This window comes from Lynx rufus, unplaced genomic scaffold (genome assembly GCF_022079265.1).
Source record: "Lynx rufus isolate CCGP_SWC_20201006 ecotype Redwood Valley unplaced genomic scaffold, mLynRuf1.p SCAF_8, whole genome shotgun sequence".
In the NCBI taxonomy this organism is placed as follows: domain Eukaryota; kingdom Metazoa; phylum Chordata; class Mammalia; order Carnivora; family Felidae; genus Lynx; species Lynx rufus.
In genome coordinates, this window is record NW_025814896.1 from 41759056 (window position 1) to 41780142 (window position 21087).

The 21087-nt window shown below is 40.7% G+C and overlaps 1 protein-coding gene across 6 annotated transcripts in view; it reads right to left on the reverse strand.

The window, feature by feature from the left end:
- Positions 1-21087, reverse strand: part of KIF16B (kinesin family member 16B) — a 289874-nt gene that overhangs the window by 16482 nt on the left and 252305 nt on the right. For 5 of the 6 annotated variants that reach the window (XM_047067541.1, XM_047067539.1, XM_047067538.1 and 2 more), the window contains one exon: positions 17604-17687. In XM_047067541.1, the coding sequence (XP_046923497.1) occupies positions 17604-17687 (84 nt within the window). Of the gene's footprint in view, positions 1-17603; positions 17688-18742; positions 20648-21087 lie in introns of those variants that run through there. The other variant, XM_047067542.1, reaches the window with a different exon arrangement.

The following is a 21087-nucleotide window of genomic DNA, read 5'->3' on the forward strand; positions in this document are numbered from 1 at the left end:
AGGGTCACAGAGCAGCACACAGCATGTGTTTGCTACAGGATGGGGCTGGGGTTGGTGGTGATTAAGGGGGATCCCAGCTTTAGATGTGAAGAGAGAGTCCTTTGCTTAGTGCTCCCTGCTAACCAGCTTGGGAAGCCAGCCAGGGTGATGGGGGTGGGGTTGGGTGGGGGTCGTCTTTGCTCTTGGCTCCAGCAGCCTTCTTCCCTCCCCAGCATTTTTCTTAGTCTTCAGCATTTTTGGTTTTCTGATGAGGACTTTTTGATTCACAGAAACCTTACTCGTTATCTTCTTAGGGATGAACAAGCATTTTTAAAGAATTTAAAATGCAAGTTTTATTGCAACCTTAGGTGATAAGACTGAGGTGACTGTGGCTCATGCACTGGGCCTAAGTCAGTTCATGGTCAGAATGATTCCAGAGCATTCAGAAGATAAACAGCTACAAATTAGCTCCCAGCCTGCCCCATATCTTAGCTAACATCCACTGGGCTGGACTGTGGCATCGCCCCAGGAGCAAGCTGGAATGGCGGCCAGCACTAAGGGAACTGGGCCATGCTGCCGTCATTTCCAGGAACTCCTGTGTTGCATGTTTTTACAACAAGAACAGATTTTTATTTTATATGAATACTTCCATGTATCTATACACAATACTGAATTATATCTATTGACATCTCCATATACATCTATAATCTATTTCTAGATTATACCTATATAACTATATTTATAGCTATGCCTATACCTGTATAATATAATCTATAATTAAATCTATTAACTATATCTTATACCACATTTTATTTTATAATAATATCTTAATGTATGAGGAATTTCCTCCTCCAATGAGTCTTAACAAGATTGTTACTGCATGTAAAACAATACAGTCAGGGGGCACTAAATGGTCACCTGACAGTGCCTGGAAGGGACTAAGAACCTTACGGGTGGGGGTTGGGGCCATTCTTTGATTTACACCAAGGGGGAAGAGAAAAATTAGTAGCCTCTGGCAGACATGAGCAAGCATAAGCCAATAAGCAGGGATACTAGCAGAAATTGATGATACAAACATGTCACCATCATATACGGGATTCAAAATGGTCACTGATTCCAAAACAATCAAAAACATTTTTTTTTAGTGTTTATTTATTTTTGAGACATAGGGAGAGACAGAGGACGAGCAGGGAAGGGGCAGAGAAAGTGGGAGACAGGATCCAAAGCAGGCTCCAGGCTCTGAGCTGTCAGCACAGATCCCATGGTGAGGCTCAAACCTATGAACCATGAGATCGTGACCTGAGCCAAAGTCAGACCCTTAACTGACTGAGACACCCAGCACCCCCAAAACAATTTTAATAACATGGGCATCATCAGAAGGTGGTCAGCGTTTTCTCAACCATCAACTGCTGCATCTCAGGTATGGCTACCCTTTTCCCTACTTTTAGCTGTATTTCTATGCAATGCTTCCCCCTGGGGCCTGGAAGCTAATTAAGTGCTCTGGCTTAAAAGACCTTTCCTTCTCACCCGTGTTGTGCCGCAGCATGAATGTGAGCTGTAAGGGAGGCAGATGAGAAAATATTAAAATGGTATTTAATTAAGCAGAGTAAACAATAAGGTCAGTAGCAACCTGAAGCTGACATCTGTCTCGAACGAGCAGGCAAGTTACTTCCAGGTATGGGCGACAGAGAAGTAAGCTTAGGCTGCAGGCTCCTTTGGTCCATGCCACTTGTGATTTCTACTTCTGTTTCAGAGGCAATGAGACATTTAATAAAAGAAAACAAATAGCGATGCCGCGCTGTATCTAGGAGGAGAGCAGGAACAACCCTCCAGCTGTTTAACACTGCAATGTTCAGGCTTCATTTCATTTTGCTTCTAAAAGAAACCAGGGAAATGAAAAATGTGGTATGCTGACCTCCACGAACAGAGCATGCACAGCTCTTAAGCCTGCCATCTCGAGCTGTGCTGCGTTACTTTCATCGGATGCTATTTCTATAAACAGGAAAGAGTTGGAGAATCTCTGTTAGGTATTTGTCAAGCCCCAAACACCTTGTAAATGAGCAAGGGGCCTGGAGAGATGACAGATGTTACTGATTTACTGCTAGGACAGCACATGAGGTGGGACTGTAGTTGCGGCTGATATTAGAATATCAAAAGCCCAACAAATGGAAAAATTACCATTGCAGCTGCATCTGGGGTGAACAGAATGGCTTCTGTCACAGTTAACCTTATGCATCAACTTGACTGGGTCATGGGGTGCCCGGATATTTGGCCAAACATTTTGGTTTGTTCGTGAAGGTGTTTTGGGGTGGGAGTAACATTTGAGTACACAGACTGAGTACAATTTGAGTACGATCTGAGCAGACTGTCCTCCCTAATGTGGGTGGCATTGGTCAATCAGCTGAAAGCCTGCACAGAACCAAGAAAACTGAGCCTTCCATGAGTTCAAGGGATCTCCTGCCTCGCTGCACTGAGCTGGGACACTGGTCTTTTCTTGCCGGTGGCCATGAATGGAAAGATCAGCACTTCCTGGGTCTCAAGACTACTGGCTCTCAGAACAGAATTTAGACCAGCAGCTCTCAGGGCTCTGAGGCCCTCAGGCTCAGACTGGAACCATACCACTGGCTGTCCCCAGTCTCTACCATGATGCAGATCATGGGACTTCTCAGGCTCCATTATTGTATAAGCCAATTCCATATAATAAATCTCTTCACACAGACACACACACATACCCTACAGGCTCTGTTTCTCTGGAGAACCCCAACTACTTGTTTCCAAACGCCAGATTAGTGAAGTGGTAAAAAAAACAAAAACAAAAACAAAAAACACCACTATTTCGATACCATGAGTTGTATGTAGAAATGTAAAATTCACAAATATATTTAATACCAGATTTCACTGTTAAGCTTGGTGTCCAGGTCTTGGGCATCCATACAAGTTTCATTACCACCCCCAGGTCTCATTCAACTGAGTGACAAGCCATGCTGATTCACAGGCAATGACTGTCACTGTCAGTGCACTGCTTTCATAAAGACCAAAGATTACAAGTGACCACTAGACATGCTTCCTCTGAGATGGGCAGAACAGCACCACTTATATAGTGTTCTTGTCCCCCACCAAATCAAACCTGAACTAGATCAAGCCTCTCAATATAACTACTGGTTTTCAGAAAATGCAGGTTTAGAGGAGCATGGTGAATGACACCACGAGGATGCCATTAGCAAAACCCAAAATGTAGGAATTTAATGGATACATGGTATGGCTTCATCAAAAACAGATGGTGAGAAAAAGAAGAGGGAAGGGAAACCTGTAGATTATTATACACTTTAGAGGTATATCAACCAATATCACGTATGGATATAATTTGGGTCCTGATTCATCTACTGAAGAGAAAAAAAAAAAGACTGATGTGGCTTGAACAATGACTGGTTATTTATTTTGAAAGATTAGCTAATTTTTAGGGTGTATGTGTGATGATAATGATTTTATTTTTAAAAACAGAGTGCCTTGATTTTTTAAGTACCTATTTAAAAAAAAATTTTTTTAAGGTTTATTCATTTTTTAGAGACATAGCATGAGTGGGGGAGGGGTAGAGAGAGAGGGAGACACAGAATCCGAAGCAGGCTCCAGGCTCTGAGCTACCAGCACAGAGCCTGATGGGGGCCTCGAACCCACGAGCTGTGAGATCATGACCCGAATGAAAGTTCGGACGCTCAACCAACTGAGCCACCCAGGTGCCCCTTTAAGTACTTATTTTAGAAAGAGACAATGTGCTTGTGGGAGAGAGGGGCAGAGGGGGAGAAACAGAATCCAAAACAGGCTCTACAATCAGCATGGAGCCCAACATAGGGCTCGATCCCCAGACCCTGGGATCATGACCTGTGCCAAAAGCCAGAGTCAGATGCTCAACCGACTGAGTTACCCAGGCACCCTGAGTATCTTGCTTTTTAAGAGGTACATCCTAAAATATTTATGGTTAAAATATATAATGTGTGGTATTTGCTTTAAATTGTGTGTAATGCCATGCCTAAGGGTAGAAATGAAACAAAACTGGACACATGCTAATGAAATGTTGAAGTTGAATGATATGGGAGGGCACACAGGGGTTCATTACATTATTCTTTCTGAGGTTTCATAAATATTGTCATAAGAAATAAAGTGAAAACAGGAGGTAGAATAGACCATTAATATCTATGTCATGATATCTCAAAGTTTCTTTAATGCATCAATGTTTGTAAAGTTGAAGATAGTTTGCATAAACCCTGGAGGAGCAGAAATGTGCAAATGTACCAGGATTACATTCTTGGATACTAAGAATTCTTTTAACACCTGATATTAACAAACACTATATTCTTAGGTAAACCTAATTCCTCTTTTGAACCAGAATGGGTTGGAAAGAATTGCCAAAGAAGATTACCAAGGAGATCTGGGGCGATGTCCTTCAATAAAGATGTTTTCTCCTTTCCCATGGGAAATTCTAGACACATTTTGATGCTAAAATGAATGTGCTCAAGTCCTTCTAGATCTTCACATTAAGTTGACAGAATGAAGGGGCATTTAGTTTTAGTACAGTGGAAAGTTAAGAGGTATAGGAAAGGGCAACCTCTATTGAGACTTTTTTAAAGTGACACTTGAAGGAAAAAGTCTTTACAAATTATACTCTGTAATTAAATGTAATAATAGGTCACCTAAAATATCCCAAGTGATACTACAAGAGAGAAGAGCACAAAGGTCTTCTGAACCTAATATCAATGTGAAAAAGTCTTTGTAGTAATATATGAAAATTATAGGGGGAAAGGATCTTTGCAACTATTTGTCAATTACATCAGTATTCCAAGTGGCCTTTAACCTTATTTTATCCAATTACAAGAGATTTCCTTCTTGGTTTCTGTGTTGAAATGTTTTAATTTGTGAAGGCTGTCCACTGGATAGGCACCTCATTACTTTGCAGACTCTGAGAAGCACTGATCATATACACAGACATCTGAGTTTGGAAAGAAAGAGTGAAGAAAAATGGTGCTTGGTAAAGAGACAAAATAGTGACTTTAAAGTTTCAGAGTAAGGCATGAGCCAATCTTAATGGAATATAAATTATCATTTGCTTAAAAGTGGATAAAATACGTATGAAAAATATTATTTGTTTAGAGGATGATTACCTTTCTTTTAACAGATTAACCTCATACTCTTAAGAAAAACGTGTAATGATGTCAAATCCATCCATCCATCCATTTTTCTTCCTTCTTTTTTCTTTAGCAAAGCAATAAAGGGACATTGGAAAAATTGGAGGATGTGAGGGTAGAAGTGAAAGAAGAATGAGGAAAAAAAAAGAAGGAAAGAAAGGAGATTATAAATGTATGATGATTGCATAATGATTTATTTGTAATTTGTTATTGGTGATATGTTTAAGAGCAGTTATAGGTTGACGGGAAAATTGAGAAGAAGGTAAAAAAATTTCCCACATACACCCCTACCCTCACATGCCCGCAGCCACTATTAAAATCCCACACCAGAGTGTGGCATCTTGCATAAAGCAATGAAATGACACCGACACATCATCATCATCATCATCATCATCATCATCATCATCCAAAGTCCATAGATTACATTAGGGTTCACTCTTGGTGTTGTGTATTCTGTGGGCTTTTGCCAAACAAATAATGTATCCACCGTGATAGCATCATACAGAGTTGTTTCACTGCCCTAAATATCCTCTGTGCTCTACCCATTCATCCCTCCCTTCCCCCTTCCCCCTGGTAACCACTTATCTTTCTACCATTTCCATAAGTTATGCTTTTTCCAAATGTCACATAGTTAGAATTATATAGTATATAGTGTTCAGATTGGTTTCTTTCACTTAGTAGTATATATTTAAGGTTCCCCTATGTCTTTTCATGGCTTGATAGCTCATTTCTTTTTAGGGTTGAGTAATATTTAACTCTTGGTTCGTGTACCATGGTTTGTCTATTCACTTACTGAAGGACATGTTGATTGCTTCCAAGTTTTGACAATTATAAATAAACCTGCTATAAACATTCACATATAAGTGTATGTGAGGACATAGGTTTTCAACTCACTGGAGTAAGCAGCAAGAAGTGCAACTGCTAAATTGAATATTAAGACTGTCTTTATTTTTATAAGAAACGTTCAACTGTCTTCCAAAGTGGCCACACCATTTTGCATTCCCACCAGCAATGAATGAGAGTTCCTGTTGCTCCACAGCCTCATCAACATTTGATGTCCTTAGTGTTTTATTCTGGCCATTTTCATAGGTGTGGAGAGGTATAGCATTTTTTTTTTTTTATTTTCAATTCCCTAATGACATGATGTTGATGAACATCCTTTTTATACGCTTACTTGCCAGCTGTATATCTTCTTTGGTGAGGTGTCTGTTCATGTCTTTGCCCATGTTTCAATTGAGTTTTTCATCATCTTATTGTTGACTTTTTAAAGCTCACTATATTGTTTTGTGTAAGAGTCCTTTATCAGATATCTTTTGCAAATAGTTTTTCCCAGTCTGTGGCTTGTCTTCTCATTCTCTAGGTGTGGGCTTTTGTAGAACAAAATTTTTCAATTTTAATGACTTTGAGCTTATCGATTATATCTTTCATGGACTGTGCCTTTGATGTTGTATCTAAAAGTTTATCACCATACACCCAAGGTCATCTTGGTTTTCTCTTATGCTAGCTTCTAAGAGTTTTGTTGTTTTACATTTAGATCTACTATCCATTTTGAGTTCCTGTCTGTGAAGGATGTAAGATCTAGGTCTAGATTCATTATTTTCCCCTTTGGCATGTGGATGTCCAGTTGTCCCAGCACCATTTGTTGAAAAGACTATTTTGCTCCATTGTATTGCCTTTGTGCCTTTGTCAGATATCACTTGACTGTATTTACGTGGGTCTAGTTCTGGGCTCCACTGACTTATTTGTTCTTTTGCAAATAACGTACTGTCTTGATTTCTGTAGCTTCTAGTAAGTCTTGACGTTGGGTAGTGTCAGTTCTCCAACTCTGTTCTCCTTCAATATGGTATTGGCTATTCCAGACTTTTGCCTCTCCATTTAAACTTCAGTTTGTCCATAGTCAAAAGATAACTTGCTGAGATTCTGATTGGGATTACAATGAATCTATAAATCAAGTTGGGAAGACCTGGCATCTTAACAACACTGAGTCTCCCTACTCATGACATGAAATACCTCATTCATTTGGTTCTTTGGTTTCTTTCATCAGAGTTTTATAGTTTTCCTCATATAGACCTTATACATACTTTGTTAGATTTTTACCTAAGCATTTCCTTTTTGTGGGTGCTAATGTAAATGACACTGTGTTTTTTTTTAAGTTTATTTATTTGGGGGGAGGGGGCGGCAAGGGGCAGAGAGACAGGGAGAGAGAGAGAATGCAAGCAGGCTTTCCACTGTCAGCACAGAGACCAGTGTGGGGCTCAAACTCACAAACTGTGAGATCACGACCTGAGCTGAAATCAATAGTCAGATGCTAAACCAACCAAGCCACCCAGGTGCCCCATTACACTGTGTTTTTAATTCCAAATTCCACTTGTTAATTATTGGTATAGGGGAATGCAATTAACTAATGTATCCTGCAATCTTGCCATAATGGCTTATCAATTCCAAAAGGTGTTTCAGTCAATTATTTTGAATTTTCTACATAGATAATGATGTCATTTGTGAATAAGACAGCTTTATTTCTTCCTTCTCAATAGGTAGACCTTTTATTTCCTTTTTTTTGTCCCATGACATTAATTAGGGACTTTAAATGTTTAATTATAAAAGTATACTTACTACATAAGTCACTATACGGCAACTACGAGGTAGCAACATTTTCAAAAACAATGATCATTTCTAGGGGTTGCTATGTACCTGGCACCCAAGTATTTTGTATTTTATATGAATCATCTCATTTAACCCTCACAATTATACAAAGTGGGTACAATTATTATCACCATTTTATAGATGAGGAGACAGCCTGACAGGTTACCTAGTCAGTAAGCAGCAGAGCAAGGATTCGCAAACAGCTTTACTGGACTGTATAGTGTACATTTTTAACCATTATCCTGTATCAATTAAGGACGTATTATGGGTTATGCCTTCTATTAGGTACATACTGTTCTCATTTGATCCTATTCTACACTGAGAATAATGAAACTCAGAGTGGGTAAGGAGTTTGCCCAGTGGCGTACTACAAAGTGGCAGAGCTGGCATTCAAACCCAAGTTCAAGCACATGCTCCCATTTTGAGAAAAGAAAAAAATTTTTTTCAGAACAAATATGTGCATATACTGTTCAGCATGGCTTTAACTGCTCATTCAACAAACATTTGCTGAGAATCTATTAAGGGCCAGATACTGTTCTAGGCACTGAGGAAACAAATACACAAGGCAGCTAGAATCCTTGTCGTCACAGAACTTACCTTCTAGTAAAATACAAAGCATTTAAAAACCAAACCAACAGACAAAAGTTCCCTCCAACTGCTACTAAGTGTTGTGATCAAGACACTATAGGGGGATATGGTGGGGATTAATGGGTCAAGGCTGCTTCCACTTGGAGGCAGGTCTCTCCGAGGAGAACACATCTGAACTGAAGGACATGCTCCAAGCTTGGAGATGTTTCAGCTGACTTAATCATAATCAATAAAGAAATGGAGATCCTGATTGCCAGCTTAGAGTTTTAGGTCACAAGCCCAATGATGGAGAACAAGTTTTCCACTTTGTGTTTTGAGTTCCTGAGTTGCTAGCCATTGCCCCATACAGGATGCCTTGAGGGTGTGGGGGAGTAGGAAGAACAGGAGGAAGAGAGGGAGAAAAATGTCAAGAGAATAAAACTGTTTGAAGGCAGTATGGGGGTGCTTCCTTTCCCGCTCCAGGCCTCCATGTGGATTTGAAAGTCTTTACTCTCTTGGGTAACATTTAATCTTGGCTTCCTAAACCAACAACTAATCATGGAAACCAAAGTAGGATTTTCCTTCCAGTTGGAGACTCACGATCTTTGATGTGACCATGAAGCACCACTTAAATTGATAGGATAAGGGTTTTTGTCACATAAAATGACTTCTTGACTGGCAATTTACCTGTGGAGTTCATTCTTTCTCATAATTCTTCTCCCCACACGTTATGGCGTGGCTTACTCCCAGTATATACGATTTCTCATGTAATTCCAATAACTCTACAGAGTAGAGATATTAGTTCTGCCACTTAGTAAGTAAGAAACTGAAGTTCAGAGACAGAAGAAACTTGCCAAGTTCACACGGACACTGGGTTTCAAGCCCAGGTCTGACTCTAGAACCTTCTGCATGATTCCAATATCACATAGTTTGCTGTCTCCTTCCCTAACCTTAGCCCCAGTATCACAGCTTGTTCAGTTCTTCTGACTCCACGAAGCATCAAGATGAAACAGCTGTCAAACTGGCTCCATCCCCTCTAATGCACTTGACAGCCACTTAACCCCCTTCAAAAATGCTTTGCTACTGACGATGATGGTAGTGGACTAATAACAGAAAACAGTTAATGTGAACAACCAGAAAACCAAAAGGAAAAAAAAAATTAGTGAGGAAGAAAATGGTCCTTTGTGTGAAATATTTCTTACATTTACGTTTAATAATGGTTCTACAATTATCCATTTTGCGAGATCAGCAGAACGTAGACGGAAGAGATGTTAAATTAAGCACAGAACTGATGGATATCTTTAAGATAGCTAAATGAGTGAGAAAACTTAAGGATTTTTACCTCCTGAAATTTACTTTGAAATTGACAGGGCTCAACCTATAAAACGTCTAAACAAATGATTCTGTTGTTAGAAATTTAAGGTTTGAAGCTAACATAAAACTAAAGTAGAACAGGTAGAGGAGAACCAGACTGTATGTGTGGCGGGCACCATAAGCCAGAAAAGTGACTCTTGGCAGTGGGGGGTAGTGGTGGCATCAGTACTGACAATCACCACTAATACTTGTATTTGGTAGCTAAGGCAGTTGAACTATCAAGACTTTATTTTGGAAACAGCTCTTCATTTAGTGCACTGTTTCCATTTAGAAAGATTATACCTGTAACTCTGGGCATCCCTTTATTGTAAGAAAAAAAGAAAGAAAGCAAGAAAAACAGCTAGGGGTTGGCCTGGTACTCACAGCTAAGTTGTAGCATTCTCCTGTCAACCATAAACAACTTCAAAGAATACTAACACAGGACAATGCTACTCTGATCATGAAGGCGCCTCCCCTTCCCCTCCCCGCCCCCACACAAAGACCGCTCCATTATCACGTCTAAACACAGACAAAAACATGAACATTGTACAAACCATGAATATGCCCAAATAGTTCCCTACTCTAACATGACTGACTGCTTTTTTACCATAGTTTTTAATTTTTTTTTTTTTCAACGTTTATTTATTTTTGGGACAGCGAGAGACAGAGCATGAACGGGGGAGGGGCAGAGAGAGAGGGAGACACAGAATCGGAAACAGGCTCCAGGCTCCGAGCCATCAGCCCAGAGCCTGACGCGGGGCTCGAACTCCCGGACCGCGAGATCGTGACCTGGCTGAAGTCGGACGCTTAACCGACTGCGCCACCCAGGCGCCCCAATAAATAAATGTTTTTTAAAAACTATGGTAGGGGCCCCAATAAATAAATGTTTTTTAAAAACTATGGTAGGGGCCCCAATAAATAAATGTTTTTTAAAAACTATGGTAGGGGCCCCAATAAATAAATGTTTTTTAAAAACTATGGTAGGGGCCCCAATAAATAAATGTTTTTTAAAAACTATGGTAGGGGCCCCAATAAATAAATGTTTTTTAAAAACTATGGTAGGGGCGCCTGGGTGGCGCAGTCGGTTAAGCGTCCGACTTCAGCCAGGTCACGATCTCGCGGTCCGTGAGTTCGAGCCCCGCGTCAGGCTCTGGGCTGATGGCTCGGAGCCTGGAGCCTGTTTCCGATTCTGTGTCTCCCTCTCTCTCTGCCCCTCCCCCGTTCATGCTCTGTCTCTCGCTGTCCCAAAAATAAATAAACGTTGAAAAAAAAATTTAAAAAAACAAAACAAAACAAAAAAAAAAAACAAAACATTTATTTATTTTGAGAGACACAGAGAGAGAGAGAGAGAGAGAGCGCACGTGCGCAAGCAGGGAATGGGCAGAGAGAGATGGAAAGAAAATCTCATGGGGCTTGATCCCAAGGGGCTTGTCATGACTTAAGCCAAAATCAGAAGTCATCAAGAGTCAGACACTCAACCAACTGAGCCACCCACGTGCCGCATCAATCACAGTTTTAACAACACTCTCTTCTTCTTGCCCTCTAGATAAGAATTATTAAAACACTCACAGAATCAGCCTAGAGACCAGTCCAGAGCAAAGCGCCACTTTCTTACACTCCCCAAAATCACCTAAAACAAGCTCAAATCCTACCTTAAGTTCTTTGTAACATGTTTTTGCTGGGATGCCCCCCGTACTTCCCATTATATATGTTCTCCCTTAGTGCCGTGAGCCACTAAACCTAACACTGTTGGAAAGGAGGTATATTTCTGGGTGTCTGTGCTGAAAGGCACTGACCTGTGTCTATTTGTTCAGGGGAAGAAGCTCAGAAGATGCATCAGGTGTGAGCTGGGGACTCCACAGTGGGCAGTCTTGCAGCCAATGACCCAGGAAACATGCAAAGAGAACTAACCAGCTGTGAATAAAAGCCAAGTAAATGTGGAGGAGGTGTGCTCATTTCATAATGATCCTATGCCTCTTATCTCTTTCACAATGAATAACAGCTTGACCACGATTAAATCATCAAAAACCAGTTCTAGTTTTCAGAGTATAATTTTACAGGCTGAAAGAAAGGCCGGCATTAAAGCAAGAGATTCCTGATATCCAGATGTCACCATGAATAAGAATACTTACATAATGTTAGCGTCTTTGCCCTCAGACATTGATTTTCCAAGTAGATGTGACAAACTGAGATACTCATATTGTTACACGTTATGGCTGCTGAAGGGCGGTGCTCTCTTGTCCTTCTCTGGCTCTTCAAGCACATCTAAACATGCCTCAAAGGTTCCATCACTGTTGTCATTGTCATTACCACCACCACTACCCCCATCTTCACTGTCATCATTGGACTGCCCAGCACTCTGGAATGTTCTTCTCTGTACTAGAGTCTGTGCTACATGCATGACCCCCTTTAACCCTAAGGTCAACTCTAGGAAGATGGTGGTGTTCTTTATCCTTATTTTGCAGAGAAGGAAACTGAAGCAGTGACATTAACTCCAAAGGGGAGGCACAGGGATTCAAGACCAGGATAATCTGCCCCAGGGCCCACATGCTTAGCAACTATACCACTTTTTATCCTTAACAGGGCCCTAGAATATGAGATGAAAATGGGGAAGAAAAAAAGAAGTTGCCTTGGGCTTGCTGCATGCTCTTTAGTACTTTGAAGAAAACTTCCTAGAAATCTCTCAGGTTCTTACTTCCAAAGGTGGCTGTATTATTCTTGAAAGCTTTATGGTTTTAGAGGATTTCACGTACTTTCATTAATTACAGACTACTCCTTGAAATGATAGACTGTTAAGATGATTAGCAGAAATGTTTCCAAGTAAGATGATGATGTTGCCTGAAATTAGTAACCAAAAACGTACCTCTCACCAATCAACAAAAACAAAACACAAAACTCATTAATTTGGGGGTAATGGGGGCAGATTTTCTGATATTCATTGAATAATTCAATGGATTTGTGAAGCATGTGAAAAATATCATGGGAGGCTAAGAATCAAATGAGATGGCAATTCTGCTGCCTCCAAGGAACTGAAAAGAGTACAACAGGGAAGGTCTGGGACATAAACCTGTCTCTTGGTACAAGCAAAACAGTGACAGGAGTCTTAACAGAAGTGGAGGGGAGGTTTCCTGGACATTACGGAATAGTGCTACTCAAAATGTGGTATGTGTTTTGGACACCTGTATTGCAATTTAACAGTATTTTTATGTCTATTGAATCGATATATAGTAAGCTCAATAATTATGCTTGCATTTTATATGACCCTTTTATTTCATTTTTCATTTCATGTTTCTAGTAATTAATGCTCATTCATTTTGCAAAAGTACTAATAAATGACAGAGCATAAATAAGTGGTTCTTTACTACTGCAGCCTGAGAAGCAGTATATCCTAGAGCCGTGTTTAAGGCCAACCACATTTTTCTTACTAGAACTCAATTTGATAGCCATTTGGATATACATATAATAACGTACTACATATTTTTTACATATAATATTTGCATAAAATATTTAAAGTCACAAAAATCTCTGAAGATATTCTAAGTTTATACTCTTTGGCAATTCATGTAGAAAATAAATCTGCATAGTAATGATTTGACAAAGCAGTAGACATATGCTTTAAAAATAAACAAAGCCATGGGGCGCCTGGGTGCTCGGTCGGTTAAGGGTCCAACTTTGGCTCAGGTCACGATCTTGTGGTTTGTGAGTTTGAGCCCCACACCGGGCTCCGTGCTGACAGCTCAGAGCCTAGAGCCTCCTTTGGATTCTGTGTCTCCCTCTCTCTTGGCCCCTCCCCAGCTTGCGTGCTCTCGCTCTCTCTCTCTCTCTCAAAAATAAACATTAAAAAAATGTTTTCTAATTTAAAAATAAAGCCATAACCAATTGAGATTCAGAACCTTTGATGAGCCATGAAGTGAATATTTAAAAATCAACAATTATGATAAGTATTTTTCCTTGCACAAAAATATAATGAGAGGTCACTCCTATAGTCAGGGTCAATTAAGAGATGAGGAAAAAAGAGATGAGAAACACTGTGTTGCTCTAGAGTTTTGTAGAACACTGCTTGGCACAGAGTAGGTGCTCAATACTTGCTGAATGAAAAAAAAAGGTATTTAAGAATAAATAATGAGGCAATGGATCTTAGTTAACACTGTGGTGTAATGCTGGAAGATGATGCTTCTCAAAGGAAAAGACATTTCCTTTACAGGAAGACTCCATTCCATTCCAAACTTCGAGCATGCTGATTATTATAGGGGCTTGCTCTGAAAGACGCCGTAGTGTGAGCTGAGTCTTTGTCAGTGACTGGTGTTAGGACCTTCTTGGTCCCCCTCCTCCTCCTAGATCTCCTTGCCTACAACATGGAGATGATAACAGAGCTCACCTCACAAGCTAACTGGGGGAGAAGATGACATATGAGCATTTTGTTTATGCCTGGTACTTAGGGAATGCCCAGGTAAATGGAAGACAGCAGTAGTATTATGTGAAAGCAGAGGATTCTGCCAATATTTTGTCACTTTGACCTACAACAATGGCAGTTTCTTATGGTTCAGCCTAATATTAATGGTACCTGGTTTCAAATACAGTAAACAGAACCTTTCTGCTCAAAATAATTCATCAGGTGGAGACTGATGTATTCGTTTCCTGTCACCTCCACTATCTTACCTGCCAGCATATGTCTCCTGGGCTGCTGTCCAAGTTACAAAAAGGGATGTATGAGCCTGGGAAGCATGTCACACATGGGGAGTGTTGCCATCATAATCCTCTGACTGCCTGATGGCAGGGTCTGCCCAGGACACGTACACCTACACTGTGCTGGTTCCTCCAGGGCCTCAAGGGAAGCAATGTTACAAACCACATTACAAACCTTCAAAGATTCTATGGCTCTTTGTGAGCAAAAGTGCTGGGCAGCTTTCGAGCTTGAGATGCAAAGCAATAGCAGGCCAGATTCTGGAAAATGGGGCTCCAGGTATAAACTAGGGCTGGCCCAATAACTTTGTGTGGGTGGGCCACATACAAATTTATCAGTGAGAGCTAGCACTGGAAGCCATATTTATACCCCTCCATCGACCATCATCGCCTTCTTACTCACTTCTACCTTTTATGGTGCAATATAACCAGGCTACAACCCTCAGGCTCCCACACTGCCATCATCACCACCACCACATACACAGCTAGTATCATTCTTTCCAAAGTAAGAAACTCAACCTCCAAAACACCTCATGACGGTTAGAAATTCCTGTTACTACCCATCATTTTTACAAATAAGTACTGTAACAGGTTACATAGCTTGGGAAGAACCAGCGTGGTGTCTATGTCTTTAATATGAAAATATTTTATATTTTCTGCCTATAAACTTAAACACAAGTTCTAAATCTTGGAACTATTTTAATAGAAAGGCAGATCAAAGCCCAATGAATGCCTGCTTAAAACACCGCTTTATACAGCCTACTTAGGGTGAGGAGGTTTATAAAGTTGCGTTTCTGGATTTTAAAAAATTGTCAGATAATTTCGTTTGAGCAAAACTACGTATATAGAGCGTATTAGCACAAAGGTAGTCTACTGAAATCCATTTTTCTGTACGTATTTATGTATTTAGTTTTATCTCTAGGTAAAGTTTCATATAGGAATTTAAATATATGCTCTTAGAGGGAAAGAAATTATTCTATATAATACCTAGCACTGTCTCCAGCATGTATTAGGAATTAAGTAAATGTATACTGAATTAAATCGAACAGAAACTCAGGGAAAGTAATTATGTTAATTTTCACATGAAAATACAGTAAATCAAATGGTGGCTTCTGATGTTAGATTAAAAAAAAAAAAAGATACAATAGTCGTGGGAAATTAACTCAAGAATCTCAGATTAATTTTCCACTAAAGTGAAACTGAATTATCCTTGCTCCTTGAAAAGGACATAATACTCTAAGATTTAACCGTCAGCATGAGGAAAATGCATTTAATTTAAAATGTGCCTATTTCTACGAGGCATGGAATCCATTCTTTAAAGGCTAAAGCCACAGGTAAATAACAGTCACAGGCAATGGAATGGCTCCTTGTATAGGTAGAGACATCAATACAGAATTCTGTTCATTAACAATTGATGGCTTAGTAGGGCTAGGTGATTGGGTGGGAGGCACAGAAAGAACAAAGATGGGCCCACCTAAATACCAGGAATGAAAGAGGCCCCCGAGCTGTGCTCTGACCCTGAAACCTGGAATGGAAAGACAGGAGTCACCAAGGGCAGAGCTCACAAATACTCAACACACAAGATGCCCAATCTGTAGTGGCACAGCCGGGCGCTGTGTGAATTCAACAGGAGCCCTGAGAAGCTAGGAAAGATAATAGTCGATTTCCTGTTGGTTTATAAACTTGTTTTTATACGCTATCATGCTCCACCTTTCCATTAAAAACAAGTCTAGATAACTGAAGGGGGTAAAGGTTAGGTAAAAAAATAAATAAACCATCACCAGTTCTATCATTATTTGTACATTTTTTTGTATGATACAAAGCAAACCTTTAAGAGAACTTGATCAAGCAGGCTCACTACCATGACCTTTCCCTTGAAGGCAAGCCCTTCAGTTGGGTATCAGGGTCATGCCAACTCATAGATGATTTTTAGAAACCTACCATGATTCATTCAAAGCTCAGACTTCATAGACCCAGGACCTCTTCAAACGCATCATTCCTCCAGTATAACTCAAATGCCAGGAAGGATTGCTACACCCTGAAAATCCTTCTTTCCTCAGGGTGATTCTATATGAGGATCTCAAAACTCTAAGCTGCCCTGATGGACCACAATCTCCTAATCTTTAATTTTAGTTTCCCATTTCTCCCCTTCTTTTGCTCTCACTGGACCCTCCAGCCTCTGGATGTTTCCCTAATCCTTGGTTCACTAGCATTAAGTGGATCCCATGGGCAGTCATTTCAAACTGGCTGTCACCAGGAATGAGAATAGAACCTAATTTTGATGTAGCACTTCATGATTCAGGAGGGGCTCTCTTGGGCCTTCTCTTACTTGATTTCATTTGCAACAGGTCTTATTATTATTCCTCTTAAATAAGTAGCACAGAGGAATTTGAGAGGCCCCATGAAAGCTTGCTGACATGAGACTGTAGTCAGCTATTTGTAATTTTATCCTGCCCGCCTCAGTGGCAAGGGACACGAGCCAGGCAAAACGGCACAACGGCAGGAGATACAACCCAGGATACCTATGACCGTGCCTTAGCACCTAGATTCAGCCTCAGCGTTAGATTCCAACCAAATAAGCAACTCTATCTTGAAAAGGAATACAAACTACATAAAGCAGTCAACAATGTGTATTGGCAGCGAGGCAGTCAACAATGTATATTGGCAGCGAGGCACTCAGAAAAACAAGCTGTGCTGAGCCAAAGTTCTATATGTAGCTGGCTCAGAAGAATAAATTAAAACAAGTCAAACAAAGCCTCACCATGACCAAAATAGGTATGTGTCTTTTTGCTTCCAACTCTCTCAAAAAAGTAACAATAATGCAATACTATCTATCTTCAGTTAATTAATTCAAGCTTCTTGCAGCAAGCTTTTGTACCTCAATCTGTATTACAGACCATCTGTCTCTGCGAATCGTTAGCTCTCACCCACAGCCTGCTTCCTAACCCTTAGAAGAAATGTGATCTCCTTCAAAGCCGGAAAAACATTCTGTTACACCAGAGGGGGGTTAAGGACGGACATTTTAAGTAAACCGATGTCGTTACTTTACGATGTTCCGCAGCCACCTCCGCTATTAATGAAACAACACCTTCACATCCGTGAACAAGAGCCATAGTGTTTGTATAACAGGAACAATTCTCACTGGTCAATCAGATGGCAAATTTTCTATACGGAGAAAGCAAAGCTTAATTCTGTTACCTCTAAGTGACTTCGCCTCTCAGCAATCACTCGTTCATCCTTGTTTCCAAATAGTTTCTTTGGAGGGAACTCAAGGGTAGCAAGCTGAAATACATATTTTATAAGAGATGCATTAATATCATACCTACAACCTTTGGCTTTTATTTATCTATTATCTGCAGTCTCTATCATGGGGTGAAAAGAGGAAGAGGTTGGAAATTTAAAGATGGTAGGTCCTCCCCTACTCTGTCACTAACCTACTGCGTGACCTTGAACGGACAGGGTAGGACTCCACAATGGCCAAATGAGGAGGAGAGATGATGGGAACTCAGAGAAAGGACAGGTCTTAGTCCCAATATTTTGTCTCAGATGGGTGTTTCCCAAGTTTTATTTGTTAAAATGCAAGTTTGTTCTTTTAGTCCCCTCCTCACGCTAGAATTCAATTATTTTTGTGCTAGGAATGAACACTTACCTTGCACAGTACTGGAACATTCTGTAAAACATTCTGAGACCATTGTTCAGGTTCCTTAAACATTCCATATTGCCTTTTTATAGCTATGGTTACAAATGAAGAATTCCCGTGTGAAGGGAGGACCTCTCTTTGAATCTTTTCCTTGTTCTTTAGAGAATAAAGGCTTAGGATTTGTTTTTAGCCAGGTCTTGGGATTTCATGGTTATTTTCTTTGTGCTTCTCTTCTTGGAGGTATTAAAATCGTAATAAAAAGATAAGTTTTATTGTAGGCCGTGAGGCAAGAAAGAACTCCATAATCTGATGAGCACCTGACCAGCCAGTGCTGCTCTGGTCAAATGAATGCTAAGCGGAGCAATAATTGCTGGTGTTGGTGAAATTCACTATTTCCTGCCTTCCTCACCTTGTCGGGTTCAGACAAACTGAGAGGCTGATGAAGGATTATCAAGAAAAAAATTAACGTTTCTTCCAAAACATATGTCACAGTGTGTCACAAAATCCCTGTTTTATACACATGTAAATCTCTTAGTTGATTTAAATTTTTATTACCACGGTGGCAGTCAAAAATTAAGAACCGGTGCCTATATGTTTAGTGCTTGAAAAGCTCAGTATTAAAGTAGAAGAATATACGTAAAGTGCACATAAATGAACTTGGTAAATTTTCAACATCTCAACACACTGAAGCCACTACCCAGATCAAGAAAGAGAACATGCTCAGCACCGTAGGCCCCGCCAAGCACCCCCTCGCAGCCCTGCTCTCCCGCCCTCTATAAAGACTGACGCTAGCCTGACTGACTTCTAACAGTGAGGCTCAGTGTTGCCTATTTTTGAGCTTTATGAACTCCTTGGTGTCTGCCTTCACCACCCTACCTCATGTTTGTGAGATCCATCCACCTTGCTGTGTGTAGCTATAGTTTGCTCATTCTTGTAGCTACACAGTATTCCATTATGCGAACATTCCACCATTTATTTGTTTAATAGTCTTGTGTTACTGGGCTACTGGTTAGTTTCTAGTTTGGGGCCATTAGGAATTGTGCTGCTATGAACATTTTCCCAAAGGCCTTCTGATGAACATATGCAGGGATTTCTGCTGGTCAGAGTCTTGGGAATAAAAATGCTGGGTCACAGGGTATGAAAGTGTTCAGCTGTGTTGGAATTACCGAATGGTTTTCTGGAGTGGTTTAACCACCTGACACTCCCATGAGCAGGGACTGAGAGATCCAGTTGCTTCAGATCCTTGCCAATATCTGGTCCATCTCTGGTTTGTCTTTGCAATTCCATTGGGTGGGCAGTGATCTCTACTGTGGCTCAAGTTTACCTTTTCCTAATGACTAATGACATTAGAGTGTCACTTTCACATGCTCACTGATCATCTGGTTGGTCATTGTCTGCTCAACTCTTTTGTCATCTTTTATTAGGTATCTAAGGTATCTTCTGTTTTCTTATTAATAGCAATTCTCCTTGTTAACTCTCATCAAGGTATCTTTGATGACTTAATGTCCTTTTTTAAAGTTAACTGAGGTTGGGAAGATGTTTACTCCTTTCACACTCTAGCGTTGTACCAAAGCAGAGAAAACTTGGGGTGGGTGGCATGGAGCACCTCTTCTCCTCCTACTCTCACCACGTTCCAATTTTGGTGATGACACGGAGCTTTAAAATCAGTTCAAGGTAAAGTGAAAGACCTTGGGTACTGAGGTAAGGCACACCCAGTCTGAATCTTGGCTTGACCACTATCTAGCTGACTGGCTGTGTTTCTCTCTGCCTAAATATTACCTGCGGAAAGGCGGCAGACAACGATCCTAAACTTCCCCAGGTTTCTGTGAAGATGTAGTGAAATAATGACAGATGGACCTTAGCTACTGTTACGATTTGCTAGAGATCTGCTCGTTACAAGAAAAGCAGCATGCCACATCCTCTTGGACCCTCTCTCCATCCCTGGACTGGTGATGTGGCTTCAGGGAGCAAAGGGTTTTCTGGAACCTTGGCCTCGCTGGCAAAAACACACTTCCCAGCTGTTGCAGTTTCGAGAAGACAGGTACACCAGAGCTTGTCTTTTGGGCTTTATCTAGCCCCGATTTTATCTTGTACAAGTGTGTTTCCCCCCAGCACTGATGCTGAAACCTTGGCAGGCATGCTGTCACAGTTGGTTGTTTTGTCATTTTCTTATATGGCTGATGAGGTGATGTGGTTTCTGTCAGGGGAAATTTATAGTCACGTTTGTGTGCTCAATCAGAAATGGGGCACTAACAGGACTTGAGGCAGCTGAACCGGGTGGGGAGCAAGCATTTAGCTGTCCTCGTTGTCAACAGCAATACTCTATTCTGAGAGGGAGGATAAAATTTTGTGCTGTTAATAACCACCCTGTGAAACAGGCACGTATAAAGTATGTGTAATGCTGTCGTTCAGATTTTTAAGAAGAAAAGGACACCTGTTAACAACTTTCGGGCATATAATCAGAGGACTATAATATTCAACCACTTAACTTCAGAGACCAGGAAACAGTTAGTTCCAGACTTAAATAGTCATGGCGTGGCTGAGTTGAGACAAGGAATCAGCGCTGACTCTGAGTGTTTCACAACAGTGCTGTAGAGGGTGCCTGCAATGTACAGAAAAACCCCTTTCAAGTCCTTGGGAATCTAGGATTCAGAAGAAAAAAAGTAACCCCTTCTTAAGAATATTAAACCAGAAGAGTGATGTATAGCTGCTAGGCAGTGGCCAACAGTCCCAAGAGCTGTGAACAGAACCCCATGAAGACTGGTACCCAACAAGGGAATGGGAACATGCAGGAGAGCAACAGCAGTGGGGGTAACAGGAAAGGGGCTGGGTTGGGAGGCAGGCTCCCAGAAGTCCATCCTGGGATTGGTCCTATGAGATTAGTCCGTTCCTGTCAGCTTACTCCTCTCACAATAAAAACTGGGAATAACGGTGGCTATCCTTATACACAGCTGAAGAGAGGAAGGAACGGGGGCAGAAATTCCAGTATGAATCATGATAGAAATGCACACTAGTGGGTCCATGTGCTTTTGGTGGGGCTGG